Consider the following 26565-nt stretch of genomic DNA (forward strand, 5'->3'; position numbering starts at 1 on the left):
AAATTTTATAGATTAAAACTATCATTATACGAAGGCAATATTAGATATTTGTTTCAATCTTAAAGACATATGATTTATTTGTAATAGATTTTTAATTGAGTGACTAAATTGAAGTTTTATGACCCATTTGTTACTAAATACAAAATTGGGTAGTCTGGTAGTGGTATTTTACCCTTTCCTTTTATCAAAATGACGGTTGTGCCATTTATTATGTGACGTGTCAGTCATCTGTTCGTTATATTTCAACGCAACCAAACATTGTTATGTAGCGTATACAAACACGTCGCAGTGATTTCAGTAGCGGAAAAATTAGTGGAGAAAATAAACCATCATATACAGTAAGTGTAAAGTAAAGCTTGGACATTTTGTTAAATCTCTCGTCTCTCTGTTGGGGGAAAAAATAGGGTTTCGATAATTTTGAAGCAGAGATCGAAAGCCAATGGAGAGTGCATTAGCAAACGTCTCGGCTATTGTAGATCAGAGGCAGAAAATCGAGCAATACAAGAACATTTTGTTAATTGTTTTCTCATCCAACGACATCGTTCAGGCCAAGAAATTCATCGATCATAGTAATCGTTTTACCTTTGCTTGCCTTAAAGTTTGTCTAGAGGTTTTTAGGGTTTAATAATTTTGATTTAATTTTCTTCAGTGCTATCGGACGATGTCCCACTGGTTGTATCAAGGCAGCTCTTACAGACTTTCGCACAAGAATTAGGAAGATTGGAGCCAGAGGCACAAAAGAAAGTTGCGCATTACATCCTTTCTCAGATTCAGCCTCGTGTCGTTTCATTCGAAGAACAGGTTCCTTTTAATTTGATTGCTAGCCCTTTTTCCGCTGACGAAATGATTTGATTGAAAGATGAATCCGTTAATTCTATTTCTTCGAACAGTTACTGTTCTTCTTCTTCTTTTCCTCTTTTGGTTCAGTTTTCCCCATGTCGTGCTTTCTAGTTTGGTTGGAATTCGTTTGCAAAACAGAGAATAGTTTTTTCTTCGGTATTTTAGTTTCTTTGGATAAGCTACTAATCAGCTAATGAAATCTGGATGGTTGTTTGATAAAAGCTGTTTACTTTGCATGAGTTCTGTAGGTTCTTATTATTAGAGAGAAACTTGCTGAGTTGTATGAGTCAGAACAGCAGTGGTCAAAAGCAGCTCAGATGCTAAGTGGGATTGATTTGGACTCTGGCATGAGGTCTGATAGTAAGATTCCCTTTAATTTTATAGTGAAGTGTGCAGAACATGTTATTTTGTTCATATTGATGATGCTTATGTGTTTTTGATATTATTATCAGGGTTATTGATGATACGTTCAGATTGTCAAAGTGTGTCCAAATTGCCCGTCTCTATCTTGAGGTATTGGATATTTTTAATTGAATGCCAACATTATATAGGCAAGTTTGGATGTGTTAGAATGCCAAGAAGTTATTCAGTTACTTATTCAATTTCTGATATGTAAAATCAATGTGGAAAGGTGACCCGAAACTATTGCTTGAGTATTTTACAGGATGATGATTCCGTTAATGCAGAAGCTTTTATTAACAAAGCTTCATTCTTGGTTAGCAACTGTCAGAATGAAGTACTGATTTTACAATACAAGGTTTGGCATAGTTTTAGGTCAATTACTGTAATCTAGAGCTGGAAGTCAAGTCATTCTTTAGTTTAATTTCTTTTCCCTGGTTTTCAGGTTTGTTATGCTAGGATTTTGGATTTAAAGAGGAAGTTCTTGGAAGCAGCATTGCGATACTACAACATATCTCAAATTGAGAAGCGACAAATAGGAGATGAGTATGTAATTAGGCCCTAATTGTTTTTGTCCACATTTCACTTAAAGCAGTTATTAGCTGACATAAATGGAAGCAAATGGACTCTCTGAACTTGTTCTACATCACTCGATACATGGGGTTTGCATCGCTGACCATCATGTTTCGCAGATCGTGTAACCTTTCATTTTGCTTGTATCTTTTTTCTCTCTTTATTTTTCTGAATACTACATTATGTTTGAGGGATTATGATACAAAATTTTCAATGTTCCACTATTACAGAACAATTGATGAGGATGCACTGGAACAAGCTCTATCTGCTGCTGTAACATGTACAATATTAGCTGCTGCAGGTCCTCAACGCTCTCGTGTTCTTGCCACCCTTTACAAAGTACAAAGTTTCTCTTGAATGTGATAGATTTTTTTATTTTGTGTTTGATTCTAATAATGGCAATGACTTGTGTCATGTTTCAGGATGAACGATGTTCCAAGCTTAAGATTTATCCAATATTACAAAAGGTTCTTTTTCTTGCATCTAGGTGCACACACACACGCACTGACATATGCATTCCTTCATGCACTTGTTTAGCACATTGTTGTCTATATCTATCACATAACCTTAAATTCCACCCTGTTGGGAATTTTATGGAGATTAACAGGTTTATTTGGAGAGAATCTTAAGAAAACCTGAAATTGATGCATTTGCTGAAGAACTGAAACCGCATCAGGTTAAAAAATGTTTGAACTAGCTTACATATTACGTTTACAGTTCAAGTTCTCCTTTCTTTAACTAGCCTTTCCTTTCCCAACAGAAAGCATCACTTCCTGACAATTTCACCGTGCTGGACCGTGCCATGATAGAGCATAATCTTCTGAGTGCAAGTAAACTTTATACAAATATAAGGTTAGAAACATAACACTAATGGTTTTCTTCTTATCTTATTTTCTAGGTTTGAAAATTTCTAACAAACCTTTTGCTTTCTTTGACATAGTTTTGATGAGCTTGGAACTTTACTGGGAATTCCTCCTAATAAGGTACAATTCTTATGTTAGAGCCTTTTAAGCTACTTTTGTAGCTTTTCGTTTTTGGTTATATGCTCCATCTCTATTAGGGAATACTTCCATATTTATAGTTAAACAGAGAAGATGATTGGCTGGTTTTCTTTACAGGCTGAGAAAATAGCTTCAAGAATGATTTATGAGGATAGAATGAGGGGATCGATTGATCAGGTTTCTAAATTTTTGCCTCGTGATTTTTCACTATTTTAATGGATTCAGTGATCAATTGATTTTAGGATAAATGATTCTCAAAGTGAAGCTGATTTTACAAATGTCTTTAGTCAGAACCATCTGCTGTTTAAATAATGAATACCTGTATGCATCAGGTGGAGGCGGTTATACATTTTGAAGATGACACTGAAGAGCTGCAACAATGGGACCAACAGGTAATGCGCTCTTGAGCTTGGACTTAAAATTACAGATAAAATGGTGAACTCCGGCTTTGTGATTTCTCAGATTTATCACGGCTTGTGATTATGCAGATTGTTGGTTTGTGTCAAGCTCTGAATGACATACTGGATAGCATGGCAAAGAAAGGCATGGCAGTTCCTGTGTGATCCGATGCACCAACCAGGAACAATGAAACTTACAAGAGACTTCACCCTTCACCGTTTTTGCCCAACTTTAGTTATTGGGATTTAGTTTTATAATTGCCATTTCGTCTGTTAGGCAACATGGGGTTTTGGATCATCAGTTGAAGTGTCCGTAATTATCATCGTTATTTTATTTTATTTTTTGTTAAGTTGCCTTATTGGCCTGTTATGATACCCCAAGTTAATAAAATTGCCAGTAATGTGCTTCATATTGGATATCTATTTCATTATATAAAAATTATAGTACTAGTATTTTATTAAAATTAAAGTAAACCTGTTTTTGGTAAAATAAGGGAAATATAAGCTAAAACAATATGCACAGCCTTGGGGATCTTTACCCTTTCATGCAGCAGTGGTGTTGGAGGATCTCCAATAATCACACTAAGCTTTCGGCTTGTTCTTGCGCTAAATGTTGTACGCATTTCTCTCTTTCACGGTAGATGTGTTGAATCTCTTTTACCCAACCTTGTTCAAGCAGTCCGCTTTGATACTAGGCCTTAGTGTCTCAATGAAAATTTTGGCATTGATAGTAATTCTCATGGCACATACATTATGACTTCATTGGCGGCTCGAGATCCTATATTATTCTTAACTCTGTAATCATATATCGCGTAAGCAATAAAAAATACAGTAACACATTTATGTCCTCTTCATACCACATGTGAAGGTATCCCTCATGTTCTCATTCACTTATACCCAACAAACGCAGGTCCACGAGCCCTCAGTCGGAGGCTTGACCCATGAATTTCAACATCCAACAGTATCCTAGAAAAATACTTTCAAGACCCATCTCAATATCTACCATCCAAATTATTTACAATAATTGCATCATGTATGAAGTAATATGTGTTCTGGAGACCAATGCAAGCAACCGCAAGTGTGTAAGGAAACAATCACGAATATGATTTCAGTATTACAAGCCTCTTGGAAAGCCTTACATAGAAGTGAGATGCTTCTTTTAATGAGCTACCAATTAAGTTGACTTAAAATTATGCAAAAGCTCAACCGTAAAATAATTAAGGATCTCGAAACTCATAATGCATACTGCAACGATAGCATGATTCAAAGAGCTTCCTAAATCTTCTCTCTTTTGGACTTTTCTGTAATGTGTTAAAGGTTCTCAATATTGGAAATCAATTGTCCAAATTGATGGAATCTTCTTGTATAGAAAATACAAAAAAATTGTTGTTGGCAATGGTCAAAACGCCAACCACAACATACTTCATTTTTTATTTGTCTTTACTAAGAAAGAAGATGCTGAGTTTTGGATTTTTTCTCAGAAATTACATATATGTTGTCAAAAGATATAACGTATGTTTAATTTAAGATTGAGAAGTTGAGATCAAAGCAACATGACTCTGTGAATGACATGGGACAATCTCCATATGTCCAATACTATTATTGTATCTGACGTATTATAACAAATTATCATGACAAATATATATATATATATACACACACACATATTCTAAGGACATGTATCTTGCTAAATGGAGAAACAACAGCATGTTAATTAACTTTAAATGTTAATTTAAATGTTAGATAAATTAACTTTGACCCTTTAAAATTTGAGTTTAAATACTTGCTAGGACCTTTTATATATATATATATACACACACACTTTTTAAAATTTTTAATAATATGGTATCTCTTAATGTTTGATCTTAATTATGCCTCTAATCTTCTCAATTTTTCAAATCTAAAATTTTCAGTTTTATTTAACATATAAAATTTTCACAAATACATATTAGAATTCATGTCAATCACTCAGTAGATGAAAAATAATAATCTTAAAATTACGTTTTTGAAAGAAAAAATAATTGAAATTTTAAAAGTATTTTTATGGTCAAAAATATTTTTTAACATTGCATATGATTTTAAAAGTATTTTTTTATTACACGTGTAGTTATTAAAAATAATAATAATTTTTTTTAATATTAGTGTAACTCATCATATTTTTTAAAAATGATTTAGGTTAATTATAAGATAATATCTACTCATAATTTTTTTAATCATTAACAACACATACTCTGCAAATACAGCTGCTTGAACCAATTATCTAAGAGTACAACACTCTCATTAATCACTAAAGCCGCTCAATCGATTTGATTAACTCGTAAGATTAATTTTTTTATTAATATTGAATGATTACAAGGTAATATATGTTCTAAAGATTCTCAATTATTTGAAAATGAAAGCTCAAACACTCTTGCATTCCCCGGTGCTCAAACATGCGCCCTATTATAATAACAACAATCCTTTGAATCATTGAGGTATCTTGGTTTCGTTCATACACTCGTCATATTAATTTAATCAAATATATACAAAATAGATAGATATATGAATATAAGTTTGATGATTCATTTTCAAAAAGAAAGTGTACAGATTAAATATTTACTGCAATTACAAATACATTGGCTAATCTTTTTATTTTCCTATGGATATGGTCTCAAACATGAAAGTAGTTTGTCCAAAATGTATATAATTCAAAACATGCAAATGAATAAAGATTGATGAAGAAGAAGAATCACATGTTCAAATCCCAAGTACTCTCTGCAAATATTTTAGGCACCTTAGATTCTCCAGCCAGGTTGACGGTTGCAGAGATCTGGAGAAAACCAGGCAAGGATTTCAGAAGAAACAATGGCAGCTTAGATAGAAAAGAAGATAAGATGTGGATGAGATTACCTTAAATTTGCCATGAAACTTGGAATTTCTGGACCACTCCAATGCAAAATCCCGAGACCATAACTGATACGTCCCCTTAAAAACATCATCACGTAATCTCTTGGAAACAGAAAAATCCCACACATTGTTTCCCAAATCATAACATGGCTCGTACGTCGAATCCCCGCCATGCATGTAACTATATTTTATCTATTGTACCAAGTGAATCAATTTATAAAATTTATATAGCCAAAACATATTATCCATATATATTCCTCAGTCCATCACTGACCTTCACGTTTCTGGTGCCGAAAATGTAATTAGCTGACACTTTGTTGGCGGAATCACTCTGATGATGTTGGCATCAATCATGGAGGCGAGTACCTTGACGTCGCCGGCGTTGACGGCAACCGTAACGAAGGCGGTGCTCTCATCGTTTGTGTATCTGCCTTTCAGGGACGTCTTCATTTCTTTCGGAAGTTAAAAGGAGCTGAGATAAAGAGGGAGACGTTAGCGTAACCGTTTGAATTTTTTTTTTTTTGCTTTTATAATTTTACATGCCAGAATTTTCAATTTGCTTCTATTGAATCTTGGGTTTTTGCCACTATGGGGCTTGATATGGGCTTCTGCAAAGGTTTGAAGTTTGGACTGGACTAGTTGGGTTATTCCAACTTTTAGCCTCTAATCTTGCCAACTTTTCTCAATTCGGCCCCTATATTTTTCACATTACTCACTCAACTTGGAAATATTTCCTACTTTGTAATCGTTTTGATAATTCTGCCACGTGGTACAATTTCATAGTGACACACTGTTCAAATAATTTTTTTTATTAATATGGGGTGAGTACAGAAACAATATATGTTCAAAGATAACTCGAACCCGAAACTTTAAGGAATAATAATAATTCCTTTACCACTAGAGTCACTCGGTTTATGTTATCATTCAAATGATAAAATAGAAGATTGGGTCTATATTGGACCAAAAAGTTCAGAAATTAACTCAATGAAATTTGTCAAATTTAAGGATCAAAACTTATTTTATCCATTTATTCTTTTTTTTTATTAAATTAAGGTGATTATAAAGTAGTAAATGTTCTAAATATTCTCAATCATTTGACAATAAATACTTAATCACCTTGCTGCAGCTGGTGTGGTCAAACCCATAACTTCTAGGAGCAACAACGATTCTTTTAACCAATGAGATAAGTTGGTTCGTGCATCCCTTTATTCTTTAATTGAAACTTTTAGATTTAACTGAAATTTTTTTCATATTAACAAGTAAGAGTCAACATCCGATTAAATCAAGTGAAAAATATTAAGTTAGTCGAGTTCGTGAGTTTTTCCTTCGGTGTATTTTTTTCTTCCCTTTTTCTTTCTGGATTTTATAGAAGAAATGGGAATTTCTATTTCCATGGAGAAAAGTTAGATTACGCTAGTTATTGCGAAGTTAGTGCTTTTTGATATTAATGAATAGTTCTGTCGAGCAATGGAAAATTGAGCCTCGTTTGAATTTTGGTCAGTAACAACAATACTATCTAACGGGGGTAAAGAAGCTTGACCCGTTTGCACTTTGTCCAGTCCAAACCATTAAAGGTGGTTCAATTGCAAAGTACAGGAATGTTGATACATGTGGGTGATCAGCGCTCAGGTTTAGGGTAATCATGGATGTAAACAATTTAAGAGAGAGAGTCCATCATAATCAGGTTCCAGAATTTTATCCTATGGATGACTTGGTGAACTTGCCTACCAAATGTCATGTAGTTGGGATAGAGACCTCAGGGTCTTTCATGAGAGGAATGAAAATTAAGAGTGAACCTCAAGATTTTGATTGCAACATTGATGAAGTTAAAAGAGAAAACGACCTTGATGATTTTAGCTTGGACAATATGATGTTGAAACAGATTTCGGATCGATGCAAAACAAAGAATAGGAAACGCTTGGATTTTGTTGGTTTGGGTTGAGACACTGTGGAAATCTGCTCCAGTGTGAAACAAGAGTTACCCAACTTTCAGAACATAGATAACAAATATGATTTTCATGAGCCTCTCCTCAGTTCAAAATCTAAAATGTTAAAGAATATTAAGAGCTGCAATGATGATTTACAACAACTAAATCAGGATTGGCCTGCACCTATTGATATTAAAGTTGAGGTTCCTGAAACTAAGGTACATATTTTGAAGATTAACGTGCCTTATCCTATGAAGGAACCTCAATACTGTTCTCTAAACGAAGTATCCTACGAGTATATTGAAAATTCTGAGAACAAGCTTGACGTGGGGGTTTCTGGTTGTGAAACCTTACTGGCAGGCAATTCACAAACGGTAAAGGAACCTCAATACTGTTCTCTTAATGAGGTGTCCTATGAATATAGGGAAAATTTTGAGACCAAGTTTGATGTGGGGGTTTCTAGTTGGGATATTGTAAGGATACATCGTCCAGAAATAATAAACGAACCTCCGTACTGTTATTTTACCGAAGCCTCCGATGAATGTATGGAAAATTTTGAAACCAAGTTTGATGCAGGTGTTTCTACTTGGGAGATTGTACAGGTACACAGTCCAGAAACAGTAAGTAATGAGTATTCCAACTTTTCAAGATATACGAAAGAAGATCATGAAGTCTCCTCACAACTAACATCCCCAACAAATGATTATAGCGGTAATGTTCATGATAGCTGCCAAAATGAGTCTCCCAAACGAGAGATGCCATGGCAGACAAGCTGCTACAATTTGAATCAAGTTCACGAGACAACCATTGCTTCTGGTATGGAAACACGGGTTACATTTTTCCCCATAAAGTGCAGTGTTTCAGATGAGGTGTCTTATGAATATCTGAAGATGATCCTAACTTTGGTGCTGGGTTTTCTGGTTGTGAGACTGTAAAGGTAGACAGTTCTGAAATGATTAGCTATCGATGTTCAGACTTACAAGAATTCGGAAAAGAAAGTTATACTGCAGATCAGCTAGCCTTTGCCGTTCCCTCAGAGTCAGTATCTCCAACCAAGGGTCATTCTACTGATTTACATGATAGCTTTAAAGGTAATTCTTCAGAGCACAAGTTGACTTCACGGACCAGCAATTATGGCCGAGCTGAAGTGCCTGGGCTGGACAGTGATAATTGCTTCCAATTCTTGGAAAATAACAATAAAGATAGTGCATCCTTCTTAAAGAGCAGAAGTACACATGATTGGTCTTCTAATATTAGAAACATTGCCATCAGTCCTACCAGTGACAATAGCTTGTATAGGAGTTCATCATGCTTGAATCCTGAGAGACATTCAGGCCTTGTTTCGGGTTATTCTTCATTAAAAAAGCAATCCTTGTCACCAGCTCCTATAGCAAGTAATTACTTTGATGCTTCTGGTAAGCCTTTAGCATCACCAGGACCTCAAAATTATCATCAAATTAAGCATCAACATCGTGCTCAAAGGCTTCTCTCAAGCAGAAAGGTTTTCAAAATATGATGGATTTTGATTGACTATTTTTGTTCTGTTTAAGTGTTCTCTAACTAAATGCTTTGACTTCAGTTCGTTTCTCCAACTTCTCAAGAGAGGCTTTCTCGGGATATGGAGTTAACTGGGTTGGATGAAAACGAATGTCATCATAAGTAAACAAAAATTATTAAATTGGAATGTTAATTTTCTTTATGCAATTCCTTTTAAATTGGTTTTCATGACATTGAAACTCTTATTAATATTATTTGATTGTTTCACCGTAATATATGGAACAAATAAGTGGTAGCCTGGTAGAATTCTTGGAGAACATATGCTTGAGCAAAACTGAGCTGGTGAGAAGACTTATCAGAATGAAATTGGTCTATGAAAACCGTTCTTGTTACTCTCTTTCATGGTTTATTCAAGCAACTTAAGCTTTTGGAGCTATGAAAATTGCTCTATGAAAATCGTTCTCATTCCTCTCATGGTTTATTCAAGCAACTTTAGCTTTTGGAGCAAAAACGTTACCGTGTCTAATGGACAGAATGAGATTTTCTTGATATTATGTTCATTCTCAAGCAGCTTACATCTTTTGGCTTTAAAATTATGAGTGCAAGAAACTTGTTACTTCAAGTTTTTCATGATTTGCAATGTACTCTAAAGCCAAATCAAGATTTTTTGTACTCAAATGCTATAAAATATTATGAACCACCAATTTTGTTTATGGAGACTAGTTAATTTTTCCTATGCATTCCATATCTACTTGATGCTCATTGAAATTTTATTCTATCAGAATGCAGGGGTAAGCTTTATATAAGGAAGCATGCCAATCAAAGGATTTTAAGAGTTCAAGGGTCTCCAATAAAGGACATTCTCAAGGTTACTCATCCTTCCCAATGCCGTACACAAAAGGTGATAGCATTCACACAGCGGCAAATGCGGGATTTCAAATCTTTAGCAATGAAACTCACAACTGAGTTGAAGTCGATGAAAGACTTTGTTAAGGGGAAGTTTCACTCACGGTCGGAGGCCTCTGCAGCGACATCTGCAAAAGAAAATGCCGATGAAGTGTGTTACCGTTCAACTTTCTTGATCATCGCTGAACTTGATTTAACACATAAAATTATCACAATTAGCTGCATGGAATTTACGTATCCAATATCACTTTACTATGTTGGCAGGCCAGGGTGGCCATCAAAAACGCAACAAGAGCTGAAGAAACTGCAAGAAGATGGCTGTCTATGATGGCAAGAGATTGCAATCGTTTTTTTAAAATCATGGTATAATTAAGAAGGAAGGTTATATTTAGAAGCAAGAAGAGGATATGCCTTAATGTTTTTTGCTGATTATTTTGATGGTGCAATTGCAGAAATCGACTGAAGATAGCACTGCTGCTTCTCAACGTGGAATCCAGAAAGGAAGGAAGGTTTCTTTTGCAGATGAAGCTGGTTGAAAGCTTTGGCATGTCAAAGGTGTTTAAGAGTGACAGACACAGGATTTTAGCCAAGAGTATGGAAGTTTCAAAAGTAGATTGCGGGTTGAGTACTTCTTACTCATCTTTTGCTTGTATATATATTTTAAAAGTGTTTTTGTTTGTATATTTACATCTTCAAGACTCGGTATTCGGTCCAAATTAATAGATCCGATCTCGGTGATTATATAAAAAAATTGTATTGCTTTACACATTTTTTATATCGAGGAATTTGGTTACTTTGGATTGAAGTTAGTTGTTTGGAAATTACACAAATTTTTAATCAATTTGTTAATGAGAGGCTTCGTGCTTCAGAATATGAGGATTGGGTTCAGCTCACCGTTGTGTATGTGAGTCCTCATAGCTCTAAACGAAAATATATTTGGGATCAATTGGCATACATGGATCTAGGGGGACGACACTCCTTAGGTGCTAGGAGGATATTTCAGTGCCATTATTAGCACTGATGGGAGATTCCGGGGCTCGAATCATCATGCTACTGCTAGTCAAAGATTTTCGGAGTTCATTCATAGAATCGAGCTTTTGGATTTGGGCTTCCAAGGACCTTCTTTCAATTGATCTCACGGCAACTTTATAAGAGATTGGATCGTTGTCTGAGAAACACGAAGTGAGATAATTCCTTTTCAAATTCTCATGTTATCCATTTGAAAAGGCTTGGTTCGGATCATAGACCACTTCTGCTGTGATTTGCTAACCGTGAATTGGATGGACAAAGAAGCTCGTTTCGTTGTTTGGATGTTTGCAACGATCACCCTCAATTCAAAGATTTTCTTGCTTCTATTTGGAAAAAAGAATGTTTCAATTGAAGACAACATTTCTACTTTCCAATCTGAAGTTCAAACTTGGAATAAGGAGGTATTTGTCAGGTTTGCACCTGAAATTTGTGAGAAAAGATTGTAGAAGAAGAAGAAAAGGTAGGTTTACAGAAAACGGATTCTTAATTTTCATTCATAGAGTTCATTTTTCTTCCATTACATCCTATATATATTTCTAGATAGACCAATTATTTAGTTACAACTGTAATATTCTTTCTAAAAAATAACTGTCTCTGTCCAGCTCAGCTTTGACCCGTTCATCCTTGCTTACTGACTTCCTTCAGCCCAGTGGCACTCCTCAGCCCATGCTAATATCAGATAACAATCAGGTAACAATTTCTAAATCCCCAATTCGTTCCTCATTTCCCCATTATTCATCGTCAATCCCTAATTTGTGATCCAAAATCCCTAATTTTCCTTCCAGGGCCATGACAATACCTCCTCCTGCAGTCGATGTTTGTCCCCAAGGATCGAAGTCAGGAAATTGTGATTTCAACACTGTAAAGTCTTCCTAGGTAGCATTTTCTGGTCCCAAATTCGCCCATTGTATTAACAATTGAGTTACTGCCTTTTTACCTTTCTTCACCATTCGTTTGTCTAATATCACAGCTGGATAAACACGAAGCTGTCCATTCGCATTAACTTCTGGTGGATCTCGAGAGGTAACTATCTTGTTCCCGATCATCTTCTTTAGTAGACTAATATGAAAAACAGGGTGTATCTTTGAACTCTCAGGCAATTGCAATTTATAAGCCACTGACCCAATCCTTTCGATGACTTTGTAGAGTCTATAGTACCTCGCAGACAATTTCAAATTTTTCCTGAGGGCCACTGAGGTTTGCCTATAAGGCTGTAACTTGAGGTAAACTTCATCACCAACTTGAAACTCTTTATCACTTCTCTTTTTATCAGCATAATATTTCATGCGTTGTTGTGCCTTATCTAGTTGGTCTTGTAAAACAATATTCATGTTGTCCCTCTCTTGTAATAATTACTGCACATCTGCTACTTTAGAGTCTGTTAGCCATGTCATAGTAGGGGGAATATATCCATACAAAGCTATGAATGGAGTTGTTCCTAAAGCAGTATGGAAACTTGTATTATACCACCATTCAGCTTATGATAACCACTTACTCCAATTAGTAGGCTTCATAAAACACATTCCACACAAATACTGTTCTAGGCACTGATTTAGTCTCTCTGTTTGACCATCAGTTTCTGGATGGTAAGCTGTAGTGAATAGGGAAGTAGTTCCTAGGAGCTTCATTAATTCTGTCCAAAAAAGGCTAGTAAAAATTTTGTCTCTATCAGATAGAGCTATCTTTGGTTGCCCATGTAGTTTATAAATCTGATCCAAGTAGATTTTAGCTACATCGTTGCAGTGAAGGGATGCACCAAGGGTAGAAAATGTGCATACTTGGTAAACTTGTCAATAATAACCAGGATGCAATTATACCTGTTAGAAGTAGGGAGACCTTCAATAAAGTCCAATGTAACAAATTCCCAAGCTTGTTGAGGAATTGGAAGAGGCTGTAATAGTCCTGGTTTTAACACATGTTCATCCTTTATTCTCTGACAGATATCACACTGCTGCACATAGCTTTTAACCATGTTTTTCATCCCTTTCCAATAGAAATAAGATTTCACCCTGTGGTAGGTAGCTTGTATACCTGAATGGTCACCTTGTGGTGAATCATGTAGAGCTTGTAGAATCTGTTGTCTTAAAGAACCATTTTCCCCAATATAAACCTTCCCTTTATATCTTAAGATACTTCTGGAATAAGACCAGTCTGATGCCTCTTGCCTGGAAATAACTAACTTAGTAACCATTTCAGCAACTAGGGAATCACCTTGATAACTTTGTTCAACCTCTTGAACCCAAGTAGGAATGACAACAATAGCAGTCATTTGTTGTAACTCTATTTCCTCCTCATCTATTCTGGATAATGCATCTGCTGCCAAATTGTGTATGCCCTTCCTGTACTGAATAACATAATCCAGTCCCAATAATTTTGTAAGCCCTTTTTTCTGTATTGAAGTAGTGAGCTTCTGTTCCAGCAAATGCTTAAGAGCTTCATGGTCTGTTTTAATAATAAATGGCCCTCCTTCTAGGTAATGTCTCCATTTAAAGATAGCCATGAGTATGGCTAGGTATTCTTTTTCATAAATAGATAGATCTAATTGCTTAGGTCCCAATGCTCTGCTTAAATAAGCCACTGGTCTGCCTTCTTGAGACAAAACTGCTACTATTCCCCTAGAACTTGCATATGTCTCCAAACAAAAACTTTTATTGAAGTAAGGTAATGTTAGGACAGGAGCATGACACATTGCACCTTTTAAAATTTCAAAAGCAGCTTTACTTTCTTCTGCCCATTGAAACTGGTCCTTCTTTAACATAGTAGTTAAAGGCTTAGCAATCTCTCCATATCCTTTTATGAATCTCCTGTAATACTCTGTCAGCCCAAGGAAACCCCTTAAGGATTTAAGAGTTTTTGGCAGCTTCCATTGTTGCATTGCCTGTATCTTTGCTGGATCAGTAGCCACTCCCTGCTTAGATATAATATAGCCCAAATATTCCACCTCTTGTTGACCAAAGAAGCATTTTGTTCTTTTAGCAAACAGCTGATTCTGCTTAAGGACTTCCAAAACAGTCCTAAGATGCATGGCATGTTTCTTTAGATCAGGACTGTAAATGAGTATTTCATCAAAGAAAACTAATACAAATTTTCTTAGGTAAGGACCAAACAACTTGTTCATTAATGCCTGAAAAGTGGCTGGGGCATTTGTTAATCCAAAAGGCATAACCTTGAACTCAAAGTGACCATGATGAGTCCTAAAGGTTGTTTTAGGAATGTCTTCAAGAGTGATTCTAATCTGCCAATACCCTGATCTTAAATCCAACTTAGAAAAATAGGCTGCTCCAGTCAACTCATCCAACAAATCTTCCACTACAGAAATTGGAAATTTGTTTTTTTATAGTTAAAGCATTCAATTGCCTATAATCAATACACATTCTCCAACTTCCATCCTTCTTCTTGACCAACAAACAAGGAGAAGCAAATGGGCTTTTACTGGTCTGTATTATGGAAGAGGACATCATCTCCTTAATTTGTTTTTCCACTTCTGACTTCTGATGATAGGGCATCCTGTAGGATCTAATGTTCACTGCTTCTGTACCCTCTTTTAGTGTAATAGAATGGTCATGTTCCCTTGGAGGTGGCATCCCTTTTGGTTCCTCAAAAACAGCTGAATACTCCTCTAATAAACTCTGTAATTCCACGGGTACCATGTTAGTTCTAACTTCCCCACTTAGCATAAAAATTTCCCCTGTTATATCATTGTTCTTCCCCATCAATTTCTGCAATTTACTATATGATATCACTTTGACTGTAGGTGAATTCTGTTTTCCTCTTAAAGTAATCTCCTCCCCATCTTTTTTAAAACTCATGGTCATATTATTGAAATCCATCAGTAGTGGACTATACTTTTTCATCCAGTCCACTCCTAGCACCATATCACTTCCTTCTAGAGTTAAAACTCTGAAGTCATGTTCAAACTGAGAACCCTACATTCCCCATTTTAACTTTTTACTCATGGCTGAACTGTACAACTTTTCACCATTAGCAACTGTAATGGTCAAAGGATGAGTTTGCTCCAATTCCACTCCTTCTTTGGACCATTGACCAGTTATAAAACTGTGTGTGCTTCCACTGTCTATGAGAATGTTTAGAGGTCTCCCAGATATGTGTCCTTGAATCCTCAATGTGTGGTGGCCTGTCTTCCCTGTTATAGCATTTATAGAAATTTCTAGCTCTTCTTCTACAGGGTCTGTTGCAATAGCCTCATTATTTCCTATTTCCAAAATTTTAAACTCTCCTGTATCCTCCAATTCCTCCATTAAGTTTAACTGTTTGACCTTGCATTGATGTCTTGGACTAAATTTCTCTCCACATTTGTAACATAATCCATGTGTCCTTCTATACTCCACCAATGATTGTTTACTCTGATTCAAATTCTGAACAGCTCCTTTTTGTGATTGATTCAAATTTGTATGTGGGACCTTGTAGTTGAAGCTATGTCCTGTAGATACTGCTCTAGGCTGGAACCTCAGTTTCCTATTTTCCACTTCCCAAGTCAATTCCACTAATTTAGCCAATCTAAAAGCAGTGGCTAAAGTTGTGGGATTGTGAATTTTAACCCTATGCTTAATTTCTTCTTTCAATCCACTCAAGAAACTAGAAACAAAATACCCCTCCTCCAAAAATGGACTATACTGCAACATGTAAGACCTCAACTCCTCAAACTTCTCATGATAGTCTTCTACAGAATTCTTTTGAATCAGCTTGTTAAACTCTTCCACAATGTCATTACAATTCTGATCACAGAATCTATGACATATATCTGCTGTAAATTCATGTCAGTTCACCTTATGTTTCTGGGCTATATAGCCATCAAACCAGGTCTCAGCCTTCCCTATTAAATACATGGTAGCTAATTCTACTTTCTGACCTTCAGGTACTCTAAAGATTGAGAAATACTTCTGACATTTTTTTACCCAACTTCTAGGATTTGTTCCATCAAACATTTGAAGTTCTATTTTTGGTCTGAAAACATAACTTGAATGAACATCTTCCCCAATGGATGATTCTCCCATTTCTGTTATGTTTTCCCCCATTTTTAATTTTTGCACATCCACTCTAGCATGAGGTTGATTTTCACAAAGTGGAGGTGTATTAACATGTTTAGGAGCTAATATTCCCGGTTCACCAGTCTTAAATGTATACTTCTCATGCTCACCAAGAACAGTAACCAAACATGGAAGCTTACCTTCTTCTTTGTTTTGTTTTGCAGCTGCTGGTGGTTGACTCCTTTCTGACCGAGGTGAATCTTTTTCCTCGGCTGCCTGATTGACCAGCTGTAGGATTCTCTGCAAATAGCCTCTATTTTCAATCATCCCCTCTTCCAATGTTTGTATCCTTTCCTCCAGCTCTGCCTTCTGTCCAGTCCACCAAGATGGTAAGGCCTCTTCATCCTTAACCTCTATTGTTTGTTCTTGTACCTCCACAGTTCCATTATTTTTCATCTTTTTTGTTTTACCCAGCGTGTAGATTTGTTTGGTATCACTGACTTAGCTCTGATTACCAATTGTTAGGTTTGCACCTAAAATTTGTGAGAAAATATTGTAGAAGAAGAAGAAAAGGTAGGTTTACAGAAAACGGATTCTTAATTTTCATTCATAGAGTTCATTTTTCTTCCATTACATCCTATATATATTTCTAGATAGACCAATTATTTAGTTACAACTGTAATATTCTTTCCAACTGTAATATATTTCTAGATAGACCAATTATTTAGTTATAACTATCTTCCGTAGCGATGGTACTTTTGAGCGTCGTTGTTGGTATCATGGTCTTTTCCCAAAGATTAATCAGACCAATCTTGACAGGCTTGGAGACCCAATATCTGATGGTGACGTGAAACAAACTCTTTTTGATGTGGGACCGCTTAAGTCACCTGGCATTGACGAGATTTTTGCGGGTTTCTTTCAAAGAAATTGGAATTCCGTGGGTCAATCTGTTTGTGATTGTGTCAATAGAATTTTTGCTGTGGGGTGCTTCCAGATTTTTTAAACAAAACTCTGCTGGTTCTCTTCCTAAACTCTCTGCTCTGACAAGTACGAGTCAGTTTCGGTCGATAAGTCTTTACACAGTCATTTATAAAATTATCACTAAGATAATTATGAATCGACTGAAATTGTTACTTCTGAGATGGGTCTCTGAGTTCCAGACTAGTTTTTGTCTCCGGTCGGTCAATTACAGATAATACTGTAATCACACAGAACATTATTCATACGATGAGAAAGAAAACAAGAAAGTGTGGTTGGATGGCCATCAAGATTGATCTAGAGAAAGTGTATGATCGATTAAAATGAGAATTTATTGACGATAAATTCCAATGTCTGGGGTGAGAGATAGTTGTTCTTATGGAATGGTTGAAGAAACACACTGCATTATTAAATTCCAAAGAAACACATTACATGGAACGACTTTCTCAAAGAATTCAAAATGTGAGTTAATAATTACCGATGGCAGCCTTTTCGAGTATCGAAGCAAAGCCCAACTATCTCTCACTTGTTTTTTTCCAGATGATATGATCTTGTTTGTGGAAGCTTCTATTGATCAACTAAAGGTGATTCAGGAAATTCTTGAGAATTTTTGTAAGGTGGTAGGACTAAAAGTGAGTATTGCAAAGACGACAATGTACTTTTCTAAGAATGTTCCGGTGGATGTTCGCGCTCACATTAGCTTGTTCTTCGGCTTCACTGAGGTCTTAGATCTTGGGAAATACTTGGTTGTCCCTATTCTTCGTTCACGGGTAACGAAGGAGTCCTATGAGTATTTGTTGCAAATGGTGCAAAATAGTTTGAGTGGTTGGAAGGCGAAAAATTTATCGCTAACTGGAAGAATTACGCTCGCAAAAGCTGTCTTATCAGCAATCTCGTCTTATACAATGCAAACAACTGTTTTGCCTAAAAATATTGTGCTGAACTAGAGCGCCTAATTCGACGATTCATTTGGGGAATAACGCAAGATAGTAAAGGTGTTCATTTGGTTCGTTGGGAGGATGTTTGTAAGCCGACCTAACAAGGAGGGCTTGGATTTCACTCGACAAGTACCCAAAATGAAGCTTTTCTAATGAAGTTGGCATTTAGTTTAGTTACTAAAAAAGATGCACTTTGGGTTCGTTTTCTGCAAAGTAAATATAAATGTGAGGAGGGTATTCCTATTGCGTTACGCAGTGGTAGTTGTTTGAGACTATGGAAGGGCCTTGGCGTTGTTTGGAGTGATGTTCATAGTAACACATGCTGAAGTATTGACAATGGGAAAAGTGTAGATTTTTGCACGATTATCAACAATTGGTCCTCTTATTTCCCATGTTTTGCGTCACACTGTGATTAATATGGGTAATGTTCGTGTAACAGACATGGTGAACCAACACGTGATTGGCGTTGGGAGCTTTTCCAAAACATGCTTCCATACTCGGTTGTTCTTCGAATAGCTGCTATCAAAGGGCTAAAGGCTTACCTTGTAGGTGACTCACTGGGGTCGTTGGGACGTGAAGATCGTAGTTTCTCAGTGAAATCTAATTATGAGATCCGAAGAGGATTATCGACGGCTGATATAAATCAGCCTTGGAAACAGATTAACCAATACCAGGGATTGCAACGAATTAAAATTTTTATGCGGTTGGTTTGTTGTGGTAAACTCATGACCAATGATGAGAGAATGCGGCGTCATTTTACTACGAATAGCTTTTTCCTGTATGTAATGCGGAGGTTGAGGACATTAACCATGCTCTTCATTTATGCCCGGTTGCAAAATCCATTTGGTCGCTGCTTATTAAAGGAGACAAACTAGCAGAATTCCTTAGCATAGATCTTCGACAATGGATTGGTATTAACATCAAACAATTGAATACTTTGCAGACGAGTCAAAGGATTGGAACCTATTCTTTGGAGCTATCTTTATGGAATTGGTGTTTAATTCACAGGTTGTATTTGGTCAATCAGTTCTTGAACGAAGTAGGGAGCTGGCTGCTACAACGCAGAGGTCGATTTCGGGAACTAGTTACCCAGGTCCTTCGAGAGACAACAGCCCCATTTTTTTGGTGCCCCCTGTCGATGGGATGGATAAAAGTCAATACCGATGGCACTAGATCTGATACGGATGGCCGAGCTTCGTGTGGAGGAGTGATCCGAAACGATACAGCCAACTGACAGGTTGGTTTTCAAAATTCATTGGGATATTTCGATTATGGAAGCAGAGTTATGGGGAATCTTTCTTGGTATGCAGCAGGCATGGGAGCTCGGGTTTAGACAAGTCCTAATTGAATCCGACAACAAAGATGTGATCCAACTTATCCAAGATAGGGAAGCTCGACAAGATTTCCATACCATTCTTCTTCACATCCGTGAGTTGTGCAGGAAGAATTGGTCCATTAAGTTTCAACATGTTCGACGGGATGGAAATAAGGTTGCCGACAGAATGGCCAAGTTAGTTTGCCACGACTCTTTCGATGTAATCCAATGTATAAGCCCACCGCCGAGTGTTGCAGAGTTGTTGAAAAGTTACAATAGCTAATCCGTTGTAGCTCTCATCCTTTTACCCAAAAAATATTAAAAAAACCATTTGCATGGAATAAAGGAACTCCAAATGCTTGTCAAGATTTTCAGCTGGAAGTAAATAAAAGAAATATTATTTTTGAGTTATTTTTATTATTTTTAAATATAAAATATATTTTTAATTTAGGGTAAATATAAGATAATATTTATTCAAAAATAACTCTAAACTATTTAATATTAAATGCTCACAACCCTGACATTTTTAGTACTAGAACGCAGGACCTCGGAGAATATCAATAATTCATTTTCTATCGACATCGTTTGATTCGTGTAAAATAATAATAATATTTAAATTTAAAAATCATTGACAGTCAAAATACTATAATCTAAATCGAATTTAGATTAATCAATATTTATAATGAAAGAGGCTTCTAATTAAAATAGTGAAAATTTCAGGTCATATCGTGGGCCTTTATTAGTTAAAGCCCTCGAAAGGCCCAAATTAAAGGCGGCGCTCAACCCTAACTCAAACAGAAGACACTTCCCCTATGAAATAAAAAGCCCAAACTACGAAACCCTAAATCCTGAAATCCCTATTTAAATGTCTCAACCCCTCTCATCTCTCTCAACTTTCCGCCTCCGAAGATCTCATTATCAGTTTTCAAGTTTAAATCTTTTTAATTTCTTTCCCCCATTCAATTGATTTTCGTCAGCCATAAATCCCTCCTGCAAATTTCTATTCTGTGCTTTAATTTTTGAATTGACGTGGGTTTTTGGTTGTGCATCTGTTTACCCTCTCCTTTGTGTAGCTAAATGAATGCTAAAGGAGATATAACGGGTGCGAACAATGAAAGGTTAGCTTACCAGCCCATTGCATATCTTTGCTTTGCCTTGGTGTCAAATGGACTTACCAATATTTCTTTTCGCTTTATTGAAAAAATCGTCGTCTTCAGTAAAATCTTCATAATGGTGGCAAAAGATGAATGTTTATATTATCCTACACTCTGAAAAAACCGTGTGGATTTTAATTTCGCTTATTGATATTCTGATGCCATTTCTTTGGTTTCTTTTTATTTTTTTTCCGATTCAGTTTGTAGTTGAAATTATGAAGTGAAGGCAAATGATGTAATGTTTCTATGCTAAACACTGAATCTAAGTGTAGACAAATAAACTCCGCTTATTATCCGATGCCTTCGCTTTTGTTCTTTTCAGCTTAATCAAGCTTCTGTTTTTACTTATTTTTTTTCTTATGAAGTTTCAATGTTTTAAACAAAAGGGTTTGAGTGGGATTTTCAATGATGAGAAGTAGCAGACGGGCGGTCTGAACTGATGCCATGTTGTATGTCTGCCATTATCCACATTTGGATTTTCTCTGAGTTTTAATTTTTTCCAAGTGTGTTTTCTGATTTTCAATTTTTTGGAATATCGTTGGTGGATGGGTATAACATCTATTCTTTTTTAATGCAATGATGAACTTGCTTTAACTATGTCTGGACGTATGAACTTAGCTTATGATTAGTTATGCAATTTCTGAGCATTGCTGTGTTTCTATAATGAAATATGCCTCTTGATTTATGTTAGTTCTTTCCACTGCTGTGATTTTGTTCTTCTCTTTTAACAATTCCTTATTATGTATGTATGGTGTCTTTGTTAGAGTGTAGGTATTTCTTGGTTTGAGATTTGTTGGATTGTAGGCTTTTTGGTTTGAACCTTAGCATAACACGGAGAAATTTCACAGCAGTGGAAAGATTGTTTTTGAGATTCAAGTATATAGCAAGTTCATACCAAAATGATTTTGACAACTTTCACCTCTACTTGGCTCCATTATAATTCCTATACATATCATTCAAGCTACAAGGTTCTTGTACAAGCTTGAATTTCAAACTTTTAACACAAAAGTAATGACAGATCTTGAAATATTTTTTTAGGTAGATACCCATAGTCTAACAACATAAATATTTTGAATAGGGTGGACACAATTTCAAAGTGGGCACCAAAGTAAGGAACTAAGAAAAAAAATTGTATTCCATGTCAACATGTGGTTCAGCCGCTGCTAAAAAAGATTCGGAACAAAAACAGATTCTACAGCATATTGTGCAGTGTGCGTACAATGAGTACTAATTTAAGTCCACAGAAAAATCAACAAGGCTCTTGGAAAAATTTAATTTAGTGTTAATAAAAAATGGTGATTTTCATTTTAAAGGTGTAGTGTCCGTCTTGTTTGCGACGTGGGAACATTCAAATGTACTCCATAATGGGTTAGAGCTGTTTGATTACAAAGGATTGATCGTTTTGAGCAACAGACTACGATGCCATGGATAAACAAATAGGTGATCTGCAACACAATCTGTATTGAACAAGTATGGCTGATGGGATGTTTTGTATTTGTTTTTATGGGCAACATGGTGTCATCAAGAACGCATTTATTGCTCTTCAAGGCATTGTAGCACTGTTCAAATTAGGCACAAAAAATTGGTAAATTAAAAAATTCATTTAGATGTCAGATATAAAGAATAACTTGTATAAAGAATTGCCTATTTTTTATCGACAACATCATAAAGTATTGTAAAAGAATATTGAAGGTGGATTTGGATCCACAAAGTTTTTTTTATGTCCATAATGATTATAATATAATATATGTTCATAATATTTCTTAATTTTTGATAATGAATACCCATCTAACAAACACAATTGCTTAATTCATAACTTGTATAAAGAATAACTCTCCACTTAATGTTTTAAGTTTTATGAGATTTATGAATTTGTATGGTGCATTTGTCAATAAAATACATGTTGAAGAACTGAAATTATATCCTCTTGTATCAAGTAATTTCATACAAATTTCAAATTTAAAATTTTGACCCGAATACCAAAAGATAGATAAGAGTAATATGGTAAAATTTCAAATTCTCTCTCCAAAAGATTTCATTTTTATCATGTTATGGGTGGAATTTACTTTTCCTCCCTGGATGAAATTTTTATCATGGTCAAATTTCAAATTCTCTCTCCAAAAGATAGAATTGGATTTCAACTTTCTCTTTGAAAACTTGAATCAAATATAAGAAAATGATGTAATTGGATTTCAATTTCTCTTAATTCTAAGGGATTTCATCGAACCAAAGATGAGCGTTTAACCACCCGGCCAAATATGATTGCTCTCAAGTGAAAGTTAAGTTTATGACAGAATTGCCTATTTGACTATCGACAACATCATAAAGTCTCGTAAAAGAATATTGAAGGTGGATTTGGATCCACAAAGTTTTTTTTATGTCCTTAATGATTATAATGTAATATATGTTCATAATATTTCTTAGTTTTTGATAATGAATACCCATCTAACAAATACAATTGCTTGAATTCATAACTTGTTTAAAGAATAACTCTCCACTTAATGTTTTAAGTTTTATGAGATTTATGAATTTGTATGGTGCATTTGTCAATAAAATACATGTTGAAGAACTGATATTATATCCGCTTGTATCTAGTAATTTCATACAAATTCTTGGGGTTTGAAAGGGGAACGGTAGGTTGGGCAGGTGAGTTTCCTTGCAAACCAAAGATCGATACAATGTGCATGGAACATATGGTTACAAACCGGGAAAATCCTGCATCGTTCCCCACCCTCAAAGCCATCCAGGCAAACCGCACAGTTCATTGACGACGTCGTATCTACCACAAAATAAAACCAAGGGAGCTGCTGTATCTCTTCCATGTCCATACCCGAACGATCCTCTTCTTCGCTTCTTTCATCGTCTTCATGGATGAGTAGGTAAAATATGACTAGATAAACTAAAACAAGGACGCTAATAGAGATGAACATTTGTCGGATTTTAATCCGATCCGGATCGGTTTTTATCCGATCCGGTTTTTTCCCATAGAAAAAAAAACCGGTTTATAAAATAACCGGTTCGGTTTTTAACCGGTTTGGAAGGCCGGATATCCTAACCGGTGTAACCGGTTTCGGTTTTAAAAAAACCGTTTTTTTTTTAAAAACCGGTTATAAAAAAACCGATTTTAATATTCCAGATTGCTCATAGGGAACCGATTCCCCCCCAAGGGGTACCGATTCCCCCTTATTCAACGGTCGAAATATTTGAATTTTACACTTAGGGAACCGATTCCCTATGAGAGGGTACCGATTCCCCCACGCTCCAAACATTTTTATTAAATGTTTTCACACTTAAACGGCTATATTATCTTCATTAATTATCACTAACGTTCAGAAGTGATTCAAGGTGTATTTAAGCAAGCTTAGAAACCATTGATCAAAGACAAGAAACATCAAGCAACTAGAATCAAGAGAGAATCAAAGAGAAAGCATCAAACCTCAAGTTCGATAAATTCAAATACTTAATTGAAATACTTAATTAACTCAACATAATTGAAATACTTAAATACTTCCAAGTTTGATAAATTCAAATACTTAAAAACTTCCAAGTTCGATAAATTCAAATACTTAAAAACTTCAAGTTCGATAATTGAAACAAAGTTTACGATAATTGAAATAAAGTTATAAAATAAACTACATTGCCATCTCTTCTTCATCATCTTCGCCTTCTTCGTTTGGAGGGGATATTCCAAGTTCGACTTCTTCAATGTGTAAGTTTGCTTCCAAATCGGCATCAATTGCATCTTCTAGGGTGGTGATATGTTGCTTACGAGCCGCTCCATCCAAATAATCCTTTAAACAAATGCATACTTCCACCGACTCGGGACATAGTCTTGATCTCCGTTGCGATATAACCCTGCCACTAACAGAAAAAGCGGATTCCGAAGCTACCGTAGAAGCTTGGACGGTTAGTAAATCACGGGCCATGGCGGTTAGAATCGGAAATTGTGCTTCCTTTTCTTTCCACCAAGCCAAAATATCCAAACTTTCAAACTCTTCAAATGTCATTTTTGATAGAAAATCGCATGACATGTAATTTCCCAACTCGCTACTTGGGGTGGTAGTACGTGATCGTTTGGATTGGGAATTTACAAGAGTGTTAAAAAGATTCAAATTTATGTTACTTGGACGTCTACTAGATGATTCCGCATTCATTCTCATTTGATCGTGTATTACACTACTTGATCCGTATTTAGTTAAATAAATTGCAAACATGTCTCGAAAACATTTGTTAAAATAATTTATTTGGTTTTGGACAAAGTTGGGTTCATCATCGGTTAGATTAAAAGCAAACGCAATTTGTTCAATTAGTGTTTTAACCCCACCAACATTTAACGTTGGGTTTAAAGCGGCGGCACAAGTAAAAATTGGGGGAATCTCCTTAAAATATTTTAAAAGTTTTTCATTCTTTGCAAAGCCAATTTCTTGAAAAACTTCGGTTTCAAATTCAAAGTCATTTAGTCGGGTAGCTAACAAAAATATTTGATTAAGAATCAACGGGCTAGTAGGGTAATAAACACCAGATAAAAAAGTTGTTGCATTTTTAAAAACCTCAAGCAAATCGGTTATTTTGGCTATAGTTTCCCAACTCGAATCCGGATAAATGTTTGGGACATGACCTCTCTCGAAAAGCCGATCGTGAAATGTTTGCAATGTTTCCCTTTGCCTTAAGGCAGTATGCATCATCATCCAAGTTGAGTTCCAACGAGTTGGACAATCCAAATTAGGACCCAAAGCTTTTTTATTAACGGACTTACAAAATCGTTTATAATCATTTAGTCTTTTGTTGTTGTTACAAAGAACCGATTTTATCATTGTTTTAAATTCTAATCTAATCGGCTCAATAACCTCCAAACCGGCTTGCACGGATAAATTAATTATGTGTGCAACGCAACGGGTATGAAAAAACGCACCGTCTAAAATCGGTGAAAGTAATATTTTCAATCTTGGAACCGCGTTTGTATTATTCGATGCATTATCAAATGATATAGAAAAAACTTTATTTTCTAATTTATAAAGACAAATTACCCTTTTTAAAAGTGTAAATAAATTAGCACCGGTATGCGGCTCACCGAATAATTCAAACGCGATTGTTCTTTTCATCATTTGCCATTTATCTTGATCTAACCAATGTGACGTAACGGCTAAAAAAGAATTTCCGGTATTATGAGGGGAACTCCAAACGTCACATGTAAGCGACACACCATAACGGTGTTCTTGGAATCCTAAAATCATTTTTTCCCTCGCCGTACGCCACATTTTTATAGCATCTCTTCTAAGGGTAATACGACTTACTTGAGTATAACGTGGTTGCATTAGTTGTTGAATTGTTATCGTGAAATCTTCATCATCAAAGTGGTCGAACGACAATGCTTTTGTAATCACGAACTTTGTAAACGCTTCTCGTAATTTTTCGTTGTCGTAAACAAAAACACCACCTTGCGGTGTAAGATTCGATTGACTAGGATCCGATCTTGAGCGAAGTGCCTTGCATGATTTTGTCAAATGGTTCTTCAACGTTGTGTTTCCTTCCGATGCAAGAAACTTTAGACAAAGTTTACAACGCGCCCTCCTCGAGCCATTTGACATCTCACATAAATCGTAGTGATCTCAAATGTCTTTGTTTCGAGTGTGTTCGATCACTCTCACGACTTCAAGGTTTCCCCCGACGGAAGATTCAGCCGTGTTACTCATGATGAACAAAAAATTACAAAAATAAGATTTGAGAGATGTTTA

General features: G+C 35.7%; 1 protein-coding gene, 2 non-coding genes and 1 pseudogene across 3 annotated transcripts; 3 read left to right on the forward strand and 1 right to left on the reverse strand.

Moving 5' to 3' along the window:
* Nucleotides 1-439: 439 nt before the first annotated feature.
* LOC120191171 (COP9 signalosome complex subunit 4-like) lies at nt 440-3599 on the forward strand. Its single transcript, XM_039194143.1, has 14 exons — nt 440-569; nt 650-801; nt 1089-1192; nt 1293-1353; nt 1505-1597; nt 1685-1785; nt 2043-2151; nt 2235-2279; nt 2420-2488; nt 2573-2664; nt 2753-2795; nt 2931-2990; nt 3146-3205; nt 3302-3599. Exons 1-14 carry the CDS (start codon nt 440-442, stop codon nt 3374-3376), a joined length of 1194 nt encoding a protein of 397 aa, XP_039050074.1. The 3' UTR covers nt 3377-3599.
* Nucleotides 3600-5939: 2340 nt separating this feature from the next.
* Nucleotides 5940-6547, reverse strand: LOC120191260 (annotated as a pseudogene).
* Nucleotides 6548-20908: 14361 nt separating this feature from the next.
* On the forward strand, nt 20909-20996 carry LOC120191342. The gene has a single exon (XR_005522683.1). It is a non-coding gene; the product is annotated as a small nucleolar RNA R16 (small nucleolar RNA).
* Nucleotides 20997-21052: 56 nt separating this feature from the next.
* On the forward strand, nt 21053-21135 carry LOC120191347. Its single transcript, XR_005522688.1, has one exon. It is a non-coding gene; the product is annotated as a small nucleolar RNA R16 (small nucleolar RNA).
* Nucleotides 21136-26565: the final 5430 nt, after the last annotated feature.

Source organism: Hibiscus syriacus, unplaced genomic scaffold, assembly GCF_006381635.1.
Source record: "Hibiscus syriacus cultivar Baekdansim isolate YM2019G1 unplaced genomic scaffold, ASM638163v2 tig00116965_pilon, whole genome shotgun sequence".
Lineage (NCBI taxonomy): Eukaryota > Viridiplantae > Streptophyta > Magnoliopsida > Malvales > Malvaceae > Hibiscus > Hibiscus syriacus.